The 22,747-nt window shown below is 44.5% G+C and overlaps 1 protein-coding gene across 3 annotated transcripts in view; it reads left to right on the top strand.

The window, feature by feature from the left end:
* Positions 1–22,747, top strand: part of mdga2a (MAM domain containing glycosylphosphatidylinositol anchor 2a) — a 348,884-nt gene that overhangs the window by 283,422 nt on the left and 42,715 nt on the right. For 2 of the 3 annotated variants that reach the window (XM_039741007.1, XM_039741006.1), the window contains exons 11-12: positions 14,650–14,827; positions 16,990–17,007. In XM_039741007.1, the coding sequence (XP_039596941.1) occupies positions 14,650–14,827; positions 16,990–17,007 (196 nt within the window). The remainder of the gene's footprint in view (positions 1–14,649; positions 14,828–16,989; positions 17,008–22,747) is intronic. The other variant, XM_039741008.1, reaches the window with a different exon arrangement.

Here is a 22,747-nt window from a genome sequence, read left to right as displayed (position 1 = left end):
CATTCGGAATGTTCAAGCAAATTATAGAAAAAAAACCTGATCTAAATCCGTTAAGTAGTTCTCTTGTGAAAAGCGGACAGACAGACAGAGAGACAGGCCGATGGTGAATATTATATATAGAGAGAGATATAGTACAAGACTAAAATAATTCTGGCTACCAACTTTCTATATGTGAGTCGTATTACACTCAAGTATGTGCCAAGTAAATGTGACATGAAGCAGTTAATATGACGCTTGTCACGTACGCACATCTGGAGTGTGGCTGTCATTGTGTGTATGTAATATGCATATTCATATACAAATGGATTGTCCTACACTATGTTTGTGATGAACGTGTATACATTGCTGCATTTCAAAAGCTGGGTGAACGTGGTGTCTGGTGGACACTGTGTGTGTAATGTAGTGTGTATTTTATGTGTATCTGGACCAAAGTGTGCATTGTGTTGTGTTTAAACTGTGTGTGTTTCGGGAACCTAATGAACAATTTGTGTTTCATGTGTGCATTTGGGACGTTCTGTCCATTGTTGTGTGTTTCAGTCAGTGTTGTGTAAAGCAGAGGTACCTTTCTGGAAAATCATGTCATTGTCTAAGCCACTCAATCCAGATCATGGTGGTTGGTGGTGGGATGGAGCCTATTCCAGCTGGCATAGGGTTCAAGGCAGGACCAATCCCTTGGACAGGACGCCAGTCTATGGCAGGCCGAACATACAGACATCGACACACACCCAACATACACTAGGTAGGGCCAATTGAGTGGTGCCAATTCACCTAACCTACATGTGCTCTTGACTGTGGGAGGAAATCAACACAGACACTGGGGTGAATATGCAACTCCACGCAGGGATGACATGGGATGTGAACCCTGGTCTAGTTACTGCTCCACCATGCCGCCCTCCTTTCTGGAATGTAAAATTTGTGCATGCAAGAACTACTCAAGCAAGAGTCTTAAATTACCCGATATAATTTGTGCTTAAGTATAAGAAATACAAGTAAACACAGGATATGTCCCTGTTTTACATATAGTGTGTTTTACATATAGTCAAAAAGTTCTTAAAGGTCAGGTTCAGCTCATTGCTGCACCCACCATAAGATGAAACAACTTGGGTTTCTGATTGGTAACTCGCCCAGGCAGACATGCAGTCCAGTCCCACCCTCCAGAAATGACCCTCTATCTGCCACAGCCAGGTGTTACTTGGGCGTCCCCTTGGCCTGGTCCAGTCACTCAGGTCCTCAAAAATGAGGATCCTACGAGCCCGATCACCTTGGGGAATCTCACAACTTGACCGTTGTGCTGTAACTGATGTTCCCTCACAATGCAGCTAAAGTGCCTCATTCGGGACTCCATTAGCAACCGCTCATTCAACACAAAGTCAAACCAGCAGTACCCAAGGATTCTCTGAAGAGACACAAGGAGTCCAGTCATCGTCTCTGGTCACTGGATATCGTCCATGTTTAACAACCATATAGCAAAACAGGAAGCACCAGGACTCTAAAGATTTGGACCTTCGTCCATTTACAAAGATATCAGCAGCACTACACACCCCTTTCTAGCGACCTCATGACCCCCATTGCTCCCCCAATCTGTCTACTGTCTTCATAGGAAGAGTCATCAGAGACATGAATGACGCTGATGAGGTAAGTAAACCTCTCGACGATGTCGACACTCTCTTTGCAGACAGACACACTGCTGATGGCTGTCCTAAGAGGTCATTAAAGGCCTGGATCTTTTTATCCAGGACACTCGTAAGCCCAGACACTCAGACTCCTTCGCTCAGTTTCTCGAGACCCTGATCAGAGCCTCCATTGACTCTGAGAAGATCACAGCAAAGTCATGATCAGTGAATCTCTCTTCACTAACAGATGCCCCACAGCTGCTGGACCCCACAATCACAGTGTAGGAGCCAAGAATGCACCCCTGATGAACCCCCGAATCAACTGGGGAAAAAGGCAGAGGTTCTGCCTCCACTCTGCACAGGACTCACAGTACTGGTGATATCCAGTAACTCTGGGGGGATCCTGAAAAGTCTCAGGATGTCCAACAGGGCAGCTTCATCAACCGAGTTGAACTGAGTACCACCATGCATTTTTTTTAATTCAATTTAACAAATGATAAAAACTAACACCAGAAACCCAAACGGTTGCCAGAGACTCCATGAGTTCATCCAACTCAAAGTCAAACCAGTGGTACCTAAGGATTCTCTGAAGAGACACAGTACCAAAGGAGTCCAGTCTTCGTCTCAGGTCACTGGATAGCGTCCATGTCTAGCAACCATATAGCTAGACAGGAAGTACGAGGATTCTAAAGATTTGGACCTTCGTTTTTTTGCATAAATATCAGGAGCGCCACACACCCCTTTCCAGCGACCTAATGACCCTCCATGCTCTCCCAATCCATCTACTGACTTCACAGAAGGAGTCACAAGAGACATGAATGTCACTGCCGAGGTAAGTAAACCTCTCGACGAGGTCGACACTCTCTCCGCAGACAGACACACTACTGATGTCTGTGCCCAAGAGATCATTAACGTTCTTATTCTTACACACCTAAAATTATTCAGGTTGACTGCTTTTTTTTATTTTTTATAATCACTAAAGAATAAGTGAGACTCGAAACAGTGACATTCAGCACGAGCGGACATCTTAATGACTGTATCTTGATTCAGTGGAGAAGCGCTAATAGGAGAGGCGTGCAGACTTCCATGCTTTAAGAAGGAGCTAATCCATCCCTGAAAATCCCTTCACAAAATGAATTTTCATAGCCTAATTACAATTAGTTTAAATGGAAAACATTGTTAAGGGCTCAATGGCCCCAAAAATGGTCCCCAAACTAATGCCAAACAATATGAACATTGACAGAATTAGTTTATTAATAACATTTGTTGTCAAAGCAATGCCCACATAAAGCATTACATAATATTTAATTAAGCTCTTTACCTGGACCTCATCATTTGTAGTTTCACATTCAAAGGAACAGCCTTTCATTTTTTCTTGGGCTTTTTCTACTAGTTGACGATCTTTTTGGAGCTGTGATGCCCAAAATAATTTAAGAAGACATGTGAGCAACACACGTGTGAAGAAAAGTAAACTATAGAATGTACAAGTCCACCTCGCTGCAACCCTTTCAGATCAGGCCTGCCCTGTTTGCCAAATGGCCGCGAGCATGGCATCTGAAAACAGCATCGTCAGCCATGGAAATGACTGAAACTAGAAATTGCGTGCCAACATAAACCAGCTCTGCCCGTAAACGTCCAGTCCCGCCCCACCTCTCTCAGCAGGGTGCCCTGAGGACAGCATCTGAACTCAGTAGAGACTCTGAGAATGACTGAGACTTGACACCCACATCCAGCCCTGCCCTGGTCTGCAGGCTGCAGCAAGGTGCACTCGAGTGACTGCGAAGAAGATCAGGTGTTAACAACTGAGGAGTGCATTTCATTCTTCACATCCACACATTTTCCTCAAGCTATTGATCCTAAAGCAGGGTAAGCCTGTATTTTAGATTTAAGCGACTGAGTAAACCATTGTGGGTTTTTAGGTAGCCCTTTTGTTTTTTGGTTTAATATATTTAATACTGGGTCGGGGAAAGTATGTCAGAGTAAAAGTGGCCATTAGAGGAAACTAAAAGAGAATTTTCCTGACAATTTATCTATTACTCATAGATGCTTTATAAGCGTAATTAGGACCAGAAGAAGCCTTTGTTAAGGTCTTGTTACGTAAAAGTAAATGACTAATAGATGCATTGTTGCAGTACCTAAACTAAAGTGCTACCAAAATAGAGCACTCAATTAAAGTAGAAGTCTTCTCAAAACATACTCAAGTACAGTAATAAAATGTTTCTACTTCATTACTGTACACCACAATTTCTGTGTGCTTGTTTTACAAACATCTACACCATGATTTGCGTGCTTATTGTAAAGTCTGTTTTTTGGATGGAGGTGTGCATTGTGGCACTGTAAGAGTGTGGTACATGTGAAGGCCGGTCTGCATTATGTAGGTTATGTATAGTTCAGCATCTGTTTCACATTTGAAAGGTAGTGCACATTATACATGTCGTGTGATTATGTGCTTATGTGCACTTGTAGGGTTGCGTGCATTGCCTCTCTTGTTATAGTGGAAACATGTAGCATGTGCTCGTCTTTACAAGTAATGAATTACAAGATATGCATTATGGGTATCATAATGGGTATCCATTACATTAGTCCATGCAAGTAAGAGATGCACTGTACCATGTACACATGACAATAACGGCCCTCTAAACCAGTAAACATATATATGTTGTAAGGGCCATGCTGGATGGATTAGCATATTGACTGCGATGGAAGACGAATCCTTACCGAGCCAGGAGGCCATAACAGAAGGACTGCAGGAAAGGAGGTGCAACCTCCCAGGTTAATGCTAGATTCCTATCCCAGTCGGGACAGACAAATAGTGGATGGACAATTTGTTCCCCAATATAAAAGGGGGCAGTGCTTCTCTAGTTTGGCCCCAGTATGGACACCCGCAGGGTGGCCTGGGATTTGGAGTTTTAAAGGGCAACCCTTTTCAGTGTTCTTGGATGCCACCAAGGGGCACTATTAGGAGTTACTCTCCGTGTTTTGAGAGGACTTCCATCTGACCCGGAAGTGCTTCTCTTACACAACACTGTAACCCTGAAAGTACTCCAGGGTCTGGCATAAAAGAAACCGTCTAACTCCTGAAAGGTGAGCCAGAGTGGGGAAAGAGTGAGACAACGCTAGTGGAGGAGGACAGAAGAAGATGAACATCTGCAGTTGTGACTTGTCTGTAGGATTTTCAGGCAGGAAATTTATCAGAAGCAGTGTGTCTTTCTTCAACATCTGCCCTTGGGACAAATGACATATCTATCTATCTATCTATCTATCTATCTATCTATCTATCTATCTATCTATCTATCTATCTATCATATAGTGCCTTTCATATCTATCTATTTATCTGTCTATCTATCTATCTATCTCTATTATATAGTGCCTTTCATATCTATCTATTTATCTGTCTATCTATCTATCTATCTCTATTATATAGTGCCTTTCATATCTATCTATCTATCTATTATATAGTGCCTTTCATATCTATCTGTCTATCTATATATCATATAGTGTGTGGAAAGCATACCCACAGACACAGACAGTACGACACCAGAATGTCCAAAACACACTTCTTTATTAATTCTCACTGCACCACAATGCCTTCTTTCACCAACTCTCTTCACTCTCTTCTTCTTTCTCTTCTTCTCTTGACCTCCTGTCCCCTCCTCACAAGCTTTGTCTACTTCCTCCCAACTCTGGCTCACCTACTGGAGGGAGGCAGCCCCTTTTATCATGACCCAGATGAGCCCCAGGTGCTCCCCCTGATGTCACTTCCTGGTGTGGCGGAAATGTCAGGATAGGACCTGGAAGCACTCCGGGTGTCCTTGGGATTGCTTCCGGCAGCACTTCCTGGTGTGGTGGAAGTGCTGCCATCCAGGATTCCCTAATTGACCGGGCACCCCCTGGCGGTGGCCACGCCTTCTCATAATGGTGAGCGTCCCAGCTCCATTCCTGTGGCCCCCAATTAGACCCGGCGGTTGCCCTCTCGTGGCCGAGGAGAAATATCATCCAACTTGGGGACTGTCCAGGCATCCCGGCTGGGCAGTGTCCCCGCTCATCTGTGACAAGTGCCTTTCATATCTATCTATCTATCTATTATATAGTGCCTTTTCTATCTATCTATCTGTCTGATTGTCTGTCTATCTGTCTGTCATGTCTGGTATCCATCACCAGCGCGGTATTTCCTGTGTATATCGTGTGTACTTACATTGTGTCTGTGTGTGTGTGTCACATGTGTTTTCTGCAGAATGCTCTCTGTAAATTAATTGAATTTGTGAGCTGGTATTGGTTGGCTTTACTTGGTTTGTGTCTTCATCACCGCTAATGTCACAATGCATTGTGGAGTCTATGACTGCCTGGGCATTGGTCATACTGATGTCAGAATCTGATATGTGGGCAGAGCTGGACACTGACAACACTGGTTCCTGATTGCATTCTGATTGGTGTTCTCAGATGGAGTGCTTGTCCCATGTTTTCTTCCTCCTGTTGGGAACTGTGTGTAAAAGACACTATGCCACTGTACTTATGGTCATTTGCGTGCACACAGTGTTTTTGACTTGCACATGTGCTGCGTTGGTTAGACAGGCCAGGCAGAGGAGCAGTGGCGGAGACCCCAGACAACACGCTGCTTGTGCTGTGTCCAGGCTTAAAACAAAAGCAGAGGCGGCGGCTCTGCTTGCAGACACACAACTGGAGCATGAAATTCCAGCTCTCCGCTGGCCACTTGCAAACAGCTGTTTCTAACAGAGCACCGCTCATCTTCGTCGCATGCCAGCTTGCATCTGTTCTGACGCACCTCCTGCTCTGCTCTGCTGCCTGGGGCTCACAGGATCTCATTAAGTGCCTGATAGGTTTGGTCAACAAACTGCTAGCATATACCCGGGACATTAGGCAGTGGTATGTCTTAATTTGCCATCCTTTTCAGTTGTGTGCCCACTGTTGGTTCTGCAGGGCATCGGTTTTAGGCGATTTACTGCCAGCATTTGCTGATTTGCAAGATTCCTGACTAGTGATTCCTAACATGACGTGACGTCACCACATGTGTTCATGTGACTTGGGGTGAACATAGCCACAAACTTGTCCACATGACTGAACTGACTGTCTGCCATGGACTCTGCGGCATACCAGGAAGTGCTTACTTTTGTGTCTCACACAACTACCCATATCTGTGCTTGTGCCATGACAGTTGTTCCCACTTTGTCCAGCTGCCTTGGCATCATTGGTATGAGGACACCATGACGAGCATGACACTTTCAACTGCCTTGTTATCTCGTATCACTTTGTGTTGTGTCTTTGTTCAATATAAGGTGTGTATTGCGGAGGCTCTGGCTGAGACAGACAGTATAAAAAATAAACAACAGTTTACTAAAGAGAACATGAGATCCTGCAAAGAAAGTTTATATGAGATGTAACAGTAAGTATAGGAGCAGTGTGTCCAGACTGGACCACCAATGCCCATTTTTTCTGCATCCTTTATATTAACTGAGCAAACTCCATTCTTAAATGAAGCCAAATGTTCCATAAAAAGAGCCGGCCAAAGGTGACGCAGCTGGCACAGAGAACCTCAACCCACCTGAAACACTGTCTCCTCGCATCATGCAGCTGCCTGACGCAAAGAGGGACTCGTCTTCTGCTGCTGATGCAATTACACGCTTGCCTTCAGCTTGCCAGAAGGAATATCTCTGTGAAACTCTGCAGCCTCTTAGCGTTTGTGACAAAGCGTGGCAACCCACCATGGCGCTCCAGTGTCTGCCAACGTGACCCAACTTATTTAGCCAGCTAGTCCCCAGGATGCAAGTAATTACGAACTCTCCTAGTGAAGTGACTCCCAATAGGGCCAAGTGGCTCATAATAGGCAACATGAAAAGATCTCCTGTTTGGCATAGTGCCTTTGGTTGAGTCGGTACCCAGAACATTTCAAACAGAGCCGTGGCGATACGCCTGGCGTTATGATGCACTTTATGCACCCTTCTGCCTTCGGTGTGTCACCTCCATCCAGACCGCTATACAGTCCATCCGTACGAGCCTGGGAATTTGTGAAGATGCTGCCTCTGGACCGTAGTCTAGACCTGTAATTCTATAGCTGCCAGCGTGCCATGTGTGGAAAATTGTTCTTGGCACTCAGCCTTCTGTTCTAGTGTTATAGCTTTATTGTCGCATATTCATTGCCAGGACTCTCCTGCCTATGCCTGTCATTAAACTGGCATTGCACCTGACCCTCACCCTTTGTCTTGCAGGTGGTGAGTCCACAAGATGGCTCAACATCGCCACTTCATGTTGAGCCTAGCCATGTTATGTGTGTTACTGACTACCAGATACTCGCTGGTGAATGCCACCCTCTCAGGTTTTGGCACCAAGAATGGGTCCTGGTAACCCTATCCCGGGCAGGGTATACTAATTTTTAAGTTGTACTGTCGTGAGGGTCATTTTGAATCGTGTTTCGATATTTCAGCCCAAACTTGTTCACCAAGAGAGACCCTACCAAGAGCACGAAGCCCCAGACATCCTAGTGCTGAGCATCCCCACCACCATGTCAAAGTGACAGTTTTTGTATACTATCTGTTCCCCAGCCGTGTCCAAATACTTGGCGTTAAGTCGAATTCGTCCACTTTAGGTGTCAGGCTCCATCAAGGCTGTGTCGTGTCAACACTCCTGTTTGTGGTTTCCACGGACGGGATATCAAATAGTCAGAGAAGCTAGGGTTAGCATTGTTGCTTTATGCAGATGATGTTATCCTCCTTATCACATCTGACTGTGACCTTTGACACGCGACAAGTGTTATGCAGCTGGGATGAGAATCAGCACCTCCAAGTCTGAGGTCACAGTTCTCTTTGAAAAGAGTGGATTGCTCTCTGCGGGTGAGGAGCAACAACTGTTCTTAGTGGAGGAGATCTTGTTGAGGAGTGATGGACAAAGGCAATGCAAGATCAATGAGCGGATTAGAGCGGCACCAGCTTTTCTGCAGGTCCGTGGAGGTGAAGCAGGAGCTGAGTCTTGGTTTGCCAGCCCTGTCCTCACCTATGGTGTGGGTAACGGCTGAATAAATGAGATTGCAAGGACTAGTGTCAGGAATGAGGTTTCTTCTCGGGTGTCTGGACTGACAGGGTCAGACAATCAGCAATTTGAGGGAACCTCAATGTAGAATTCCTGCTCGCCTACATCGAGAGGAGCCAGTTGACGTGGTTTTTGGGCGTGTCATAAGGATGTCATGGCAGCTCCCCTTAAAGCTGCTCCAGGCATGCCCTACTGGGCAGAGACTTGGAGGGATTATATCTCTCGGCTGGCTTGGAAACACCTGAGAATTCCCCTGGAATACATTGACTTTGTGATTGCCTGCTGCCATCATGACCCTCACCGGGATAAGCAGTTTTAGAAAGTGAGATTATTGCCTGTACAGGGTATAATCTCACCAACCGTGCATGCAACACATCAGTAAACTCCTGTGCCACGATTAGTGACTAGAAGTACCCTACCTCGAAATTTTGTCTTCCTTACTCTAAATAACTACAGTATCGCACCTTTGTGATATGCCAGTGTTAAAAAAACCTCAGCAATTCTTCACATCAAAAGCACAAACTGATACACTGATTCATTAAAAGTGGCATCGTGCCCTCCTGTTGGCATTTGAGCCCAGGATCTTTGAGATTTACTGCAGATTGCATTCATAATCTTGGCCTTAACTTAGAAAGCTTTACATTTTTATTCACCATTTGCCACCCCTATTTCCTTTGGCAAAACTCCTTTGTCATTCCTACTTTATTGGCAGGTCTGCCCATGACACTACATCGATAACAAATTTCAAAATGTTTTAAAGTTCTGTTGGTGCAAAAACTTCCTGACGATGATGGGCACAAGGCAGGAAGTATTTCTGTATGGCATTGCCAGCCTATCACAAGGCACTTTTCCACATGTCAGTACAAAGCATGAGTAGACCCAGGCCACACGTTATGCATCTTTCAAAAATGCCATTTGCTACCTGGGCACCACTTCAAGATACAGTAAGTGATGGTGTGGCAGACGGCCGGAGTCCCAGAACACCTCTTCTTTGTATGGATCAGTGGGAGCAAGCCTGGTCAGGACAGTTCCTCCCACGGAATGCTAGATGGCAGCCCCCCCGGGTTGCAATGGTGCCTAGGATTCCCACAGGGCTTCATGGGAGCTGGAATTTGATGCAGACCTGTTGGGATCCATGGACGCTGCCACAGGGTTCTGCAGATGCTGCTGAGCCCTGGAGAACAGCTGTTCCACCGCCCCCGGATAGGTCATCAAACACCTGGAGCACTTCCGGGTGGGCTATAAAAGGAGCCAGCAGCCATCACTCCGGGAGCCAAAGATGGGAGGAGTGAGATGAAGCTGGCTGGGAGGAGTGGAGGAGGAAAAGAAGAAGAAGAAAAGTAAAAGTATTGTGTTTGTGCTGTGGTTGAGACTGTGTTGTGGGTACGTGGGAACGGGGAAGACGGGAAAGAAAATAAAAAACATTTGTGTGCTTTGAACCCGTGTCCTTCATCCATCTGTGTCAGAGCAGACCTTTACAATGGCTAAAGAATTAGTCAAGAATCCACTGACAGTTGGCATTTGAATGTGACATGGGGCACACCTTTAAAATCACGATATCACTTAAAGGTTGAAGGGATGATAAATTTGATGCTTTGATCACTCTTCTGTACCCAAGATATCACTTGTATCAAGTGAATTACCTTATGAGTTTATTATTGACTTGAAATATCGGGAAGTGGATGAAAATTTGCAAAATGTCTTTGTGAGAGTCGTTAATGGATGTGACCGGGGCCTGCAGCACTCAGCCCAACTCCCAAATATGAGAACTGAGAATTAAGATGTGATAGGCCAATACAGGTCAAAATTAGCATGAGCCCGCCTCCGCCATGCATAATGGAGAGAGTCACCTCGCTCGATAAGCCCTCTTCAATTGATTGGTTTGTAACACCAGACAGTTTGCAATTGTGCTAATTGTGCTCACCAATGTCAGCTGTCCTGTTCATGAATGTCCTTACCCAGACACCAGGCAGAGGAGTGACAGTAGGTGTCCACTGCTGTCCTATGAGCACTGTGAAAGCACTGATGAGCCACCATTGTGAAAGTGCGTATGTTGTTGCTTTCTGTCCCATACACATTCTTTTGTCTTGGCATATGTTATGCCTCATCTGCCAAGTTCTCTGTCATGTCCAGGTCATTCTGCTCTGATTCAGCTGTCTGCCTTCAGGGTCGTTGCTAATCAACCTTATGGTGTCATTGGGCCAAGCTTCATAATCAGCAGAGCAGTGGGTAACAGGAGTTAATAGCTCTGCTCTGCAATTTGCAAAGTCCTGCCAGGGGCCACTCGCTGGTCAGGGTGCTGCTCCTTGATGGCACCAGGTTGGTGTTGTGCAGCATTCCTTACCTGGTTGGCTGGTATTATCTTTTAGCATGTGCTGATCTGTATATTTCAGGGTGTCCTGCAGTTGGCCTACACAGCTCGCTCAGGGTGCTTTGTGCTGGCTGTGCCAACGCTGTTTCTTATGGTTTTAACATGATTCACAGTCACAGTACGTGTGATGCTTTACTGAGGTCAGAGTGCCCTGCGTTGACCAGGCCAATACTGCTTTTTAGGATTTAGAATGCCCTGTATTTAGTGCTGTGACTCTTAACCTTTTTTGAGTCACGGACCCCTTTAAGAATCTGATGAAAGCTATCGACCCCCTTCACCAGAAATATTCACATAAACACAACTTTGCATCCAATGAATAGAATCTATATATATATATAATTCACTAAGGGCACGCAAGACACTGAGCACAATCAAGACACTGAGGGCACGTAAGACAGTGAGCGCAAGCAAGACAGAGCCCCGCCCGCCAACTCTAACCCTCCTACCTCATCATGGGATACGCACGACAGAGCCACGCACGCCAACTGTAACCGTCCTCCCACTCACGAGGCACGCAACAACTCACCAAACACAGTCTCAGTCACTTTCGTCTGTGCAAAAGTCGACATGCACCTCTGAGCCACGTTGACTTTACACCGCACAGAAGACAGAGAGCCATGATCGCCAACTCACAGAGCCCCGTCCACCAACTCTTACTAAGGGCAAGCAAGACAGAGAGCCACGCCCATCAACTCACAGAGCCCCGCCCACCAACTCTTACTAAGGGCAAGCAAGACAGAGAGCCCCGCCCACCAACTCTAAGACCATTAGATATGCACGCATTTACTGTATAAATGGATATAAATAATTGCATGTAAACAATTCACCAAAATCTGTTGTATGTAAACGATACTGTTTAAAACGTTATTGTTTTTCATCAGAAAACCCGGTTTCCACGTCTACCTGTATTAGTTTAAATGGCACTTTTACCACTCGCAATAGGGCGGACACACTGACCTATCGTGTCAACTGGGCAACACAGTTAATGCGCCGTCTATCTATATATGTCTGTGTTTTCTGTAGCCTGCTACAGGAAGGTACTCTCTCGACCATTGGCCTTGGTTTCGCTCCTTACTGTTTTCGTTATACTGCGACGGTGGTTTCCTAAGCCTTTGTTATACTGAATTCCTTTCTCACCGTTTTCCATTCCTATTCTTACACCTCCATATGCTACGGCGGGCTTCGGCTAGTGTACTTTATTTATCGAGATTTGATTGTCTCATACACATATGACATACACAAAATATTATTAAACTTTAAAGTAAACAATCTAAAAATAAAACACTCCTTTTTTACGAAAAAGTAATGGCCACTCATTATAATTATGAAATACAATCCTCTTGTGCATTTTAAAACAAATCTATTACTACTACGTTTTCTACTACTTACCACTGCTAGTACTACTACTCTACTCTAAATCAGCAGTACTGGGCTGTATAGTGAATATAAATGTTTATTTTTATCTGATCCTCACAGACCCCCTGGAACCCAACCATGGACCCCTAGGAGTCCACGGACCGCAGGTTCAGAACCCCTGATTTAGTGGATCAACCTGGCATAGGTTTATAGCATCTTTATTGCCATGTTGTGTACAGAGTGCACTGAAGATTTTACTTGCATTTATTAATGAAGAAACAACCACAATACTACTCTTCATACCTTGATGAAGGATGCCCATTAATGATCGTGCCACTGGTGTCCTTTATGCTTTAAGGTGACCTGCAGTTACAGTACATGAGCTGCCTTACTGAAGTTAGTCTGCCCTGCATTGACCAGGCCAATGCTGCTTTTTAGGATTTAGTGGGCCATGTGGGCATTGGTTTGTAGGATCTATAGTGCCATGTTGTGTACAAAGTGCAAGGAAGATCTTACTAGCATCTGTTAATGAAGAAACAACCACAACACTACTCATCATACCTTGATGAAGGATGCCCGATGATGATTGTGCCAGTGGTGTCCTTTATGCTTTAAGATGACCTGCAGTTACAGTACGTGTGCTGCCTTGCTGAAGTTAGACTACCCAGCGTTGGCCAGTCCAGTGCTGCTTTTCTGATTTTTTAGTGCCCTCACAGTCAGCCTGGTATGGGTTTATACACGTATACAGAGTAGAGTGAAACTCCTACTTACTATACTTGTGCTAGTAAAGATGCAACTTGTCACTATTCAACAATGCTGTGGTTAATGGTGCCTTATGGATTAGATGACTTGCAGTTACAGTACCTGTGCTGCTCTACTGAGGTTAGACTGCCCTGTGCTGCCCAGCCGGAGTTTAGAGAGTCGTATATTTAGTGGGTCGTCTGGGTAAAGGTTTACAGGGTCTTTATCGTCATATTTGTAGAGTGTCAAACTAAAAGAAGTGGCAGGTCAGGGTGTGGTCTGTAGATGGGTGCAGAATTGGCTCAGACACAGGAAGAAGAGGGTGATGGTGCGAGGAACCTCATTAGAATTGGCCAGTGTTAAGAGTGGTGACCAGCAGGGGTCAGTGCTAGGGCTGCTGCTATTTTTAATATATATAAATTATTAAGATAGGAATATAAGTAACAAGCTGGGTATGTTGGCAGATGATACCAGGGTTGGTGGATTGGCAGATAATCTCAACTCCTTTGAATCTTTACAAAGGGACTTGGACAGCATATAGGCTTGGACAGATTTGTGGCAGATGAAATCTAATGTGAGTAAATGTAAAGTGTTACATGTAGGAAGTAGAAATGTGAGGTTTGAATACACAACGGGAGGTTTGGACCCCGAGAGTAATCCTTATGAGAAGGATTTAGGAGTCGCAGTGGACTCAACACAATCAACTGCCAGACAGCGTTCAGAAGCCATTAAGAAGGCTAACAGAATGTCAGGTTATATAGCGCCTTGATGTGTAAAGTACAAGTCACAGGAGGTTCTGCTCAAGCTTTATAACACACTGGTGAGGCCTCATCTGGAGTCCTGTGTGCAGATACAAGATACAAGAGGGACATAGCAACACAAGAGAAGGTCCAGAGAAGAGCAACTAGGCTGATTCAGGGCTACAGGGATTGAGTTATGAGGAAAGATTAAAAAAGCTGAGCCTTTACAGTTTAAGCAAAAGAAGATTAAGAAGTGACATGACTGAAGTGTTTAAAATTATAAAGGGAATTAGTCCAGTGGATCGAGACGTTGACTTTAAAATGAGTTCAACAACAAGTGGACACAGTTAGGGACTTTCAAAACTTGACTTGATGTTATTTTAGAAGAATTAAGTGGAGATGACTGGCTAGCTTTGTTGAGCTGAATGGTCTGTTCTCGTCAACATTGTTCTAGTGTTCTAATGTTCTAATGTACAGAGAAAGTCTTACTTGCATATACTGATGAATTTTCAACATGTCACCACTCTCCGGTGCCATGATAAAGGCTGCCCTTTGATGACTTTGCCAGTGTTGTCCTTAATGGTTTCGGGTGCCTTCCAGTTATACTGTTACTGATGTCAGACCATGCCAATGTTTAGATGTCATCTGGTTTAACTGTGCTGATTTTGCTGTACCTCTATCGCGTTTATCACTGTAGTGAGCGTCTGTGTGTGTCAAAGAGTGTCTCTTTGTGCGCAAATGGAAGATGACCATCTCTGTGACCAGAATGTCTCCCTTTCTCTTGTAGATCAGCCACCAGCGCTGGTGGGAACAGGAGATCCCAGTCAATCATGTCATTCAGAAAGAGGAGCTACTCCAGTACAACCTGTCCGAACTGATAAGGCCTGAGACCTACGAGGTGCGTCTGACTCCCATTACCAGACTGGGCGAGGGAGACTCCACAATCCGGATCATCAAGTACAGTGGTGAGCAACGTGGTTGTCATTAGTAGGCCCGTCCAAATCCAAGCCAGTTTTTTTTTTTTTTTAACTGGTAATGAATTGTTGCCTTTCACACACGTCCAGCACAGAAGGTTCTCCCAGTGGCACTAAAATGTGTGTTTTTAGTTTGGAAGCCACACACTTGGCTAACCTTAGCCTGCCCCTTGGAGATATTTGTCTGTGGGCAGCACAGCTGACGTACCACAACACAAAGTAAAGTTATAAGGTTGAACAAGTCAGATGTGTGTCTAGGAGCCTCATTACCGGAGGTGAACCACCAGTCACTTCAGGGAAACATAGTGGGAGCTGGGGGAAAGGACCCGAAAGGGCATGCTGGCAGTCAGGGGCTGAGCTGAAGGCTGCCATAAAAGAATGCAGTGGGAGTGAGTGTGTGGATCAAAGGGGTAGTCCTTAGGGACACAGATGGGCTTATGGACATACTGAGGGGTCAATGACTAAATGGAGAGGGATACGCTGAAGGTCACTGACTGGTCTGAGGGAACATCTAGGGACTCGCTGGGATTCGGGGGCTGAAGAGAGACAGTTCACAATGGAGGTCGGTGACTGGAATAAGGGAGCACTTAGTGACAAACTGGCATTCAGGAAAAGTTCTTTGGTGCACCGGGGAACACAGACTGGGCTGGGACACAAGAATACACTGGGTGTCAGGAGCTGAACATGGAGGATAACCTGGAAATGTAGTGGGGATCCGATTAGTGACTCACTATATAGAAGACTCACAAAGAGAAAGCCTGTGATTGAACAAGGCAGGACTTTGGGACACACTGGAGGCTGATCAAGGAAAGTGCTTTGTGAAAGACTGGAGGTCAGTGATGGGACTAAGAAAGTGCTAGGGGTTGTAAGGAAAAAGGAAAAGAGAAGCACCCTGAGAGTCAGAATCTGAACAATTAAAGGGGGAACACTAACAAACTGGCAGAGTAGTCGGAGGAGAATACCGACTGCACTGGTGGACATGGACAAAGTTGGATAAGATGGCAGAGGGTCCAGGGACACACTAGGATGAGCCTTTAATGACATATTGGTAGTTGATCAGGGAAAATCATTTACAAATATTCCTGAGGCCAGTAATTGGACTAAGATGGAGTTTGGAGATGCACTGTGAGATAGGGGTCGTGCTGAAAAGGGAACAGAAGCACCCAGAAAATGAGACTGAACAGTAAACGTGCACACTAACAAACTGCCAGTCAAGCTGAATATGGTAAGTAGTTGGGGGGATCACCGACTGAACTGGTAAAGGATATGCAGGGGGTCAGGTCAGGTCAGGGAGTGAAATGGAAGAGGCCTCAGTAGAGACACAGGCTGAACTAGGAGAGTATTTAGGGATACGCTGAGAGCCTGGGGCAGAACTAGAAGGGTGGCGTTCTGCATGACTGAGAGGCCCACTAGGACTTATCAACACAATGGCGGTCAATGGCTAAGTTGGGAGAAGGCTCATAAACAGTGGGAGTTAGGTTAGGTAGGTTAGGTAAGTCCTTAAGAAAAACTCTGGGGGTCATGGGTAGAACATAAAAAAGGGCAGAACCAGTGAGTGAACCATAAAAGTGTTCAGAGGTATACTGGGAGTCAGGGGTTGAACTGAAGCAAAGCATAAGGACACAATGAGGGGCTCACTGTTTGAGCTGGGCAAGTCCTTAAGGACTATAAACTCTCAGCAATGCATTGGGAGTTATGACTGAACTGGCAGATACATGGGGGCAGAACTAATAGAGGATTTGTGAACTCAGGTTGGCATGTCGAGACTTAGGATGCCTGAACTGGAGGACAGTGACTTAACTGGGATGTGGCTCACACATACACAGAGACTTAGTGGTTGAACTGAAAAGGGGCACAGGGACCCACTCTGGCAGTTCCTAGCTAAATTCGAAACACTCTCTCATGGGTGGTGGGCAACTGTACCGTACCAAAGAGGCTGCAGGGTCACAGACGTTTTGTTTGAAACATCAGAATGCACTCACAGCTTCACACCTCCGTTTTAGTAATATAACACAAGAAAGAGAGCCGTGACTTTTAAGTACATTGAAAGCATTTTTTTTCTTTTGTAGATTTATGTGATTTTTTTTTTTAGTATTGCTTATGTGTTGTGCAATTTTGATTTTCATTTGGTTTTCTCTTTTTCTCTAACAAAGGAGTCAGAAGATTACCAGGTAATGATTTTTTTTTATTTTCATATACTGTTTTATCCTTTTCAGCCTCTTTGTTTGATTTTTTATCCGTGTTTCTTGGAAAAGTGAGCTGGGAGTGCATTGGAGGCCGTGTCCCTGTCGGAGGTCTGGGGTGGCATAACTGGGCTGCCAGGGTTGTTCTGTAGGCCCCCTGGGATGGCAGTGCCAAGACTGGGTATCAGTGCCTTCATCTGCACAAGTGCCGAAAAGCAATCTGATGCCAATGTAGGCACCACAGTTAGCAACTGAACAATTTGGGCACCTGGCACACAACTCCTAAACAGTCATGTTGGTTGATTTTGAAATTGTAGAATTAGATGATATGCCATGATCAAGGACAATACCTCGGCGGCTGCTGACCTTCAGTTTTTGTGGGTTGATGGATATCATCTGTTTTTCATGGTTGGCGTACCCTGTTGATTAAAACTCCAAACTAAGATGCGTCCTTGACAGGATGCCATTCTTCTAAGGGTGTATTTAAACACACCCATATCTACAAATACCCAGTGACAGGTTAGAGTCACCAAATGTACTATGGGAGAAAAATCAGAGTCTCCAGAGGAACACACAGAGATCATGTAGACCCCTTAGAGAGTGCACCCCAGCCAGAACTGAACTGGAGTCTGTTATGAGTGGGAGTCTCAAAGCACATACATCCCTAAAAACACTTTCAAAATTGCCCACTAGGGGGTCTGGTGTCTATTTGTGTTGGCTATGGGGAGATGGAGTGCCCCCTTCAGGGCACAAATCAAGCACAGTACGCAGGTTTATTTTGTGGGAAACGCTTCCTGAATAGTTTCCCACCTGCACAACACAGTACAAGAAGCACAGTTATAAAGTACTGAGCCGCACACTCAGTAACCCTCTGTCCCTGTCTTCTTTCTCTCTCTCATCGCCTCCTCCTTCCTCCAGTAAGCTTCATCACCTTCCTCCCGACTCTGGCTCCTTTTATGTAATGCCCGGGAATACTTCCAGTGTCCCATTGGATTGGTCCGGAAGCAATTTTGGGTAAGGTGGAAGCCCCATGACGTAGGGCTCAGGAGTCCCTGCAGTACTGCCTGGCTGCACCTCCAGGACCCAACAGGGCTGCGCCACCAAACTGCAATTCCCAGAGTGCCCTGTGGGAATCTGTGGTGCCGTAGCTGCCACCTGGCGATCCAGAGACCACATGTTCTTCCCTGGTCCTTCCACTTCAGAGCCATCCTGGCCAGGCAAGGGAACTGGTTGTCCACCACAGGGGTAAATTTAAAATCAAACCCTGGCTAGATGTAAAGGCACACACAGGGACTTCATAAAATACAAAGTTGATTTTCACAAAATGCTCAACTTCAAAGAGCACAAACACATAAAGGAGTTGCCAGCCAAGGCAATCCCAGGTGAAGAAAGTCCCAAAACAGTATGCAAAGTGAAGTCAAAAGAAAAAAAACAGATCACAGGCTCAAAATATCCAAAAAATCACAAAGCCCAGAAAAAAACTCACCACTCCAAGCACATTTGAAATGAACCACCAGGAACTGTGGGAAACCTTCCAAATTTATAAAGAGGAGGGCACTTCTGGTGGTGATTGACAGGTGGCCTAACCTCTTTGGGGGTCACACACACAGCATATGGAACATAATACAGACAATGAAAACACAGGAGATGAACAAAAGTAACATTAACATAAATAGTGTAAGTGGCTCAATAATAAAAAAGAGACACAACACATGGAGGAACCTTGGCTTGAAACATAACAGAGTCCAAGTGTTGCGTGTCTCCTGAATTATTTTTTAAGGTTCACAGAACCAAAAAATCTGACGACAGTGAGCTCAATGTACAGTGCAGCTGAATTAAATGCATTAAACAGACATGCCATTGTTTTTTGCTGCCTAAAGTTCCTTAGTGTTCCCTTGTGGACAGTTTTGATTGTCCCCCCATCTTCTGTACAGATGATTAATGTCGAACATTCATCAGGTAAGAAATGCAAAAAAAAGCTAACATATGTAATGGCATCAAGCTCTGATCGCGACTGGCCTCTGGCTAGTTAGCAGTGGCTGCATTTCAGCTTGTGTTACATCATGTCACGTCATGCGTAGGCACTTACTCTTTGAGCCTGTTCACCTGAAACTAAAGAGACAGGGCAGCATGACTACGCAGATCTTCAAAAAACAAATATCATAGGTTTAGCTTTCTGACCAGCAGATGTTGAAATTGTTAAATCTAAAATTATAACTTGAAGACAAGCAGGGCTCAATCGATCGATTGGATGACACAGGAGTCAAAGGGCATGAGGCCTAAAACCCACTAAGGCTGGACTTTTCTTTGCTTAGTGAGAGCGAGTCTTTAGACAGGGAACATCTGCAGCTACTCATCCTTAAATAAGATGGCGTCTACAACATCACTGATTGATGCCTGCACACCGGGGACCCACTAAGGGCAAAAAGAATGCTCGATGCTAACTACGAATGACGTCCTCAAGGATGAGATTAAAACAACATCAAATATATCCTTAGTACAGCAAAATGATTTTAAACAGCTGAAGATTGTGACCATATTGGGTTGTAAAAAGGAAAATAGAAGATAGAAAAAGGTGATTAGAAGAGGAAAAAGATAACGTTAGGGTTCGATCTGAAAATTGTTGGACCTTTTGATCTTTCAATGTAGTATTCACACCTTCGGTTTGAATAACCCTGAGTGTGCACGTCAGTTTTTTGCTTGGTCACTGCTGAACCTGACTTGACTATTATCGCTTCTGCTCCTTGGTTTTCTCGCCTTGCCTCCATGTCTGTTTAATATAAGGTGTACAACTGGAGTGGACAGCTACCCAAAATTCTCTGTGTTTCAGACCAGGAACCCAGTCTGTGGCATTGCTGGCCAAGTACCCCCTCCTCAGTCACAAACCAGCGACCTTTAGGGTACAAAGATATAATGATACACTGTGGAGAGCTGAGACACCTGATTGATGGAATGCTACTGACATGGTTGTCCTTCTCACAGGTTCACCAGGCTCATCAGAGAATTTAAGAAGCCCTGTTAGAGTGACCATTGGGTTCTTGGTCACCTCTCTGATTGAAGGGCCTTCATGCCTTGTTACTCAGTTTGACCAGACTGCCAACTCTAGGAAGATTCCTGGTGATTTCAAATTTCTTCCATTTCAAAGTTATCGAGGTCACTGTGCTCCTGGGAACATTTAAGGCTTTAGAAATGGTTTTGCCTCGTTGCCCAAATTTATGTCTCACTTGAATTTGATAGTAGAGGTCTACAGAGGGTTCCTTGGACTTCATGCAGTGTCAATTTTGGGAGCTTCAATACACAAGTGTGTGCCTTTCTAAATGACATCCAATCAATTCAGTTGGCCACAGGTGGACTACAATCAAGTTCTAGAAACATCTCAAGGAGTTATAGAATTAGAGCAAACAGGATGGACCTGAGCACATTTGGAGAGCCACAGCAAAGGGTCTGAATATTCCTAGGAATGAGAGATTTCAGGTTTTAATATTTAATACATTTCCAAACTTTTCTGAAAACTTGTTTAGTGAGTTAGTGAGTGTAGACCGCTGGACAAAAATGGCAAATGTATCCATTTCAAATTAAACGTACTGTAAGAAGAAGACAGACAATGATAAAGGATCTGGGGCACCTTAATTGACAAAAAGCTGGCCCACCGTTACCAATATTTTGTAGGCTGACACAAGCTGTGATTGGCTAATTCTTGGTAGCGGACTGAGCCGTCATTGGCCATTTCTTGGTAGCCAAAACGGGTTGTGACTGGTCAATTCTTGGAGTCGTTGGCCCAAGCTTTCAATTCTTGGTAGAATCTTGGTAGCGAAAAGTGATCTGATTGGCTCTTGCTACCAAGAATTATCTCGACTCACAGCTGCTCGGAAGCACACCCAAGCGGTCGTGTCAATGTCGTAGCCTAACTTGATTTCTTTTTCTTTGGTTATATTCTTGACTAAAAGCACACTTGTTTTGTTATACTTGTACCTTTTGTGAAAGTGTTTAATATTTGGACTTAAGTCTTCACACATTATACACTTCAAGTCAAAATTTTGTCGTTAGTACTAAAACATGAAAAAAGTTTCTATTTTAGGCATTTGTTCAACATTTCCTGTCATCCTACACTTACACAGATCGTTGTAGACACGGAACAAACATGAAATGCATGTATTCCAAATAACGATATATTATTTACCCTCTACAACTCCAGGCACCTCACACCCAGATAAACAAGACTTGAGCAAGGAGAACTTTTTGCCTTTTTGTGCAAACGAATTTAAGGTGGGCCGGGATTACGAGTTTTTTTGTAGGCTTCAGGGATCCTAGAGTTAACAGCAAACCCTGTACACTGAATTGGCGCAAAAGTCACAAAAAAACGAGCGTTCGGCATAAGACTGTCGAGATTTTCTTCTAACAGAGCGAGTCTGTCCAAGATGGCTGCTCTTCCATTAATGATGGTTTCTGGGAGGAAGAGGCGGGTTCAGGTGGAGTGACATTGGAAGTGACGTCATGATTGACGACACGTTAACTGGAAGAACCCAAACTCTCCTCTTTTAAGTCAGTGGGAAACTGATGTGTTATATTATTTGAAATTGGAAATAATACAGACTTTTTTCAAAACACGGCAGGATCTAATCAGTAATATTTTAAAATAAGTTCATAAAGCACAGAGAATTTATTAATTTAGGTATGTTTACAAGCCTTAAATTTTATGCCGTTTGGCTTGCTCTCTCTCTCAGGGGTGGGGATCGATCTGTTCTTAACTCAATTTTTCTTTTTGTAAAAACTTGATTGCTTTGTATGGATTGTAATAAAATTAATAAAAATTAAAAAAAAAAAAAAAATGATTGACGGCACGTCCATCACCCTTTCTGCAGAGGGGAGAGGAGAAGAGAAAAGTGTTATTGCCTCGCGACCTCGTGTGTTCTGGGTTGGTAATATAGTTGACTAAGCCCTTAAGGTGTTCCCTAAGTGCACATGTGTGACAGTACAACATAATAAAGTGTGCAGAAAATGAAGGTATCTGAATACTTGAAGCACCTACTGTATGTTTGTATAAATGGTGATGCTTCTTTGTTGGGCTCCCTAGATCTCACTTTTGACTGAATGGATATGAGTTGGACTTCACAAACCAAATAGTGTTACTGCAGAGCAGCTACCTGGAAAACAACAATGTCTCCCCCATTGATGCTCTCTACAGTAAGCCCCAGCTGTCACTACATCACATTTTCGGTCAGTTAGGGCCCATTCTGTTGTGGGTACAAACACAATTCTGTCATTTTGACGTCAGTCTGGATGATTTTACTTGTCTGGAGTTGTCCGCACGCTTCCAACATGCTATGTCTGCCCAAACTTGTCTGATTTGACTGTGCATGTGCTGTAAGTGACAGAAAAAAAACGTCATGTGACCCCCCAAACACGACCGTAGACTTGAAAATGTACGTGTGCAGGCGTGTGTAATTCCTGTCAGCTGATGTCTACTGAGGACACACAGCAGATTATATTGCCTTGTGTCTTACAAAGGGGTTTATTTGGTGAAACCCTTCATCATTAGGATGCCAAAAATAAAAAAAAACCTCAGGAAATGGGGTTTTAAAATAATTCACAGTCGTTTATGGGATTGGCCCTCGTGAAATGTATGAACCGAAGAAAGCTCAACGCAGAGTCTGCCCTGTTAAGCTCTGTCCGGATTCCTGCCTCATCCAGCTCTGCCTTTTGGTGAATTCATTGAGGATTTTCTTTC

The sequence above is a fragment of the Polypterus senegalus genome, chromosome 18 (assembly GCF_016835505.1).
Source record: "Polypterus senegalus isolate Bchr_013 chromosome 18, ASM1683550v1, whole genome shotgun sequence".
NCBI classification, from domain to species: Eukaryota; Metazoa; Chordata; class Cladistia; order Polypteriformes; family Polypteridae; genus Polypterus; species Polypterus senegalus.
This window is presented reverse-complemented; position numbering and strand designations above follow the sequence as displayed.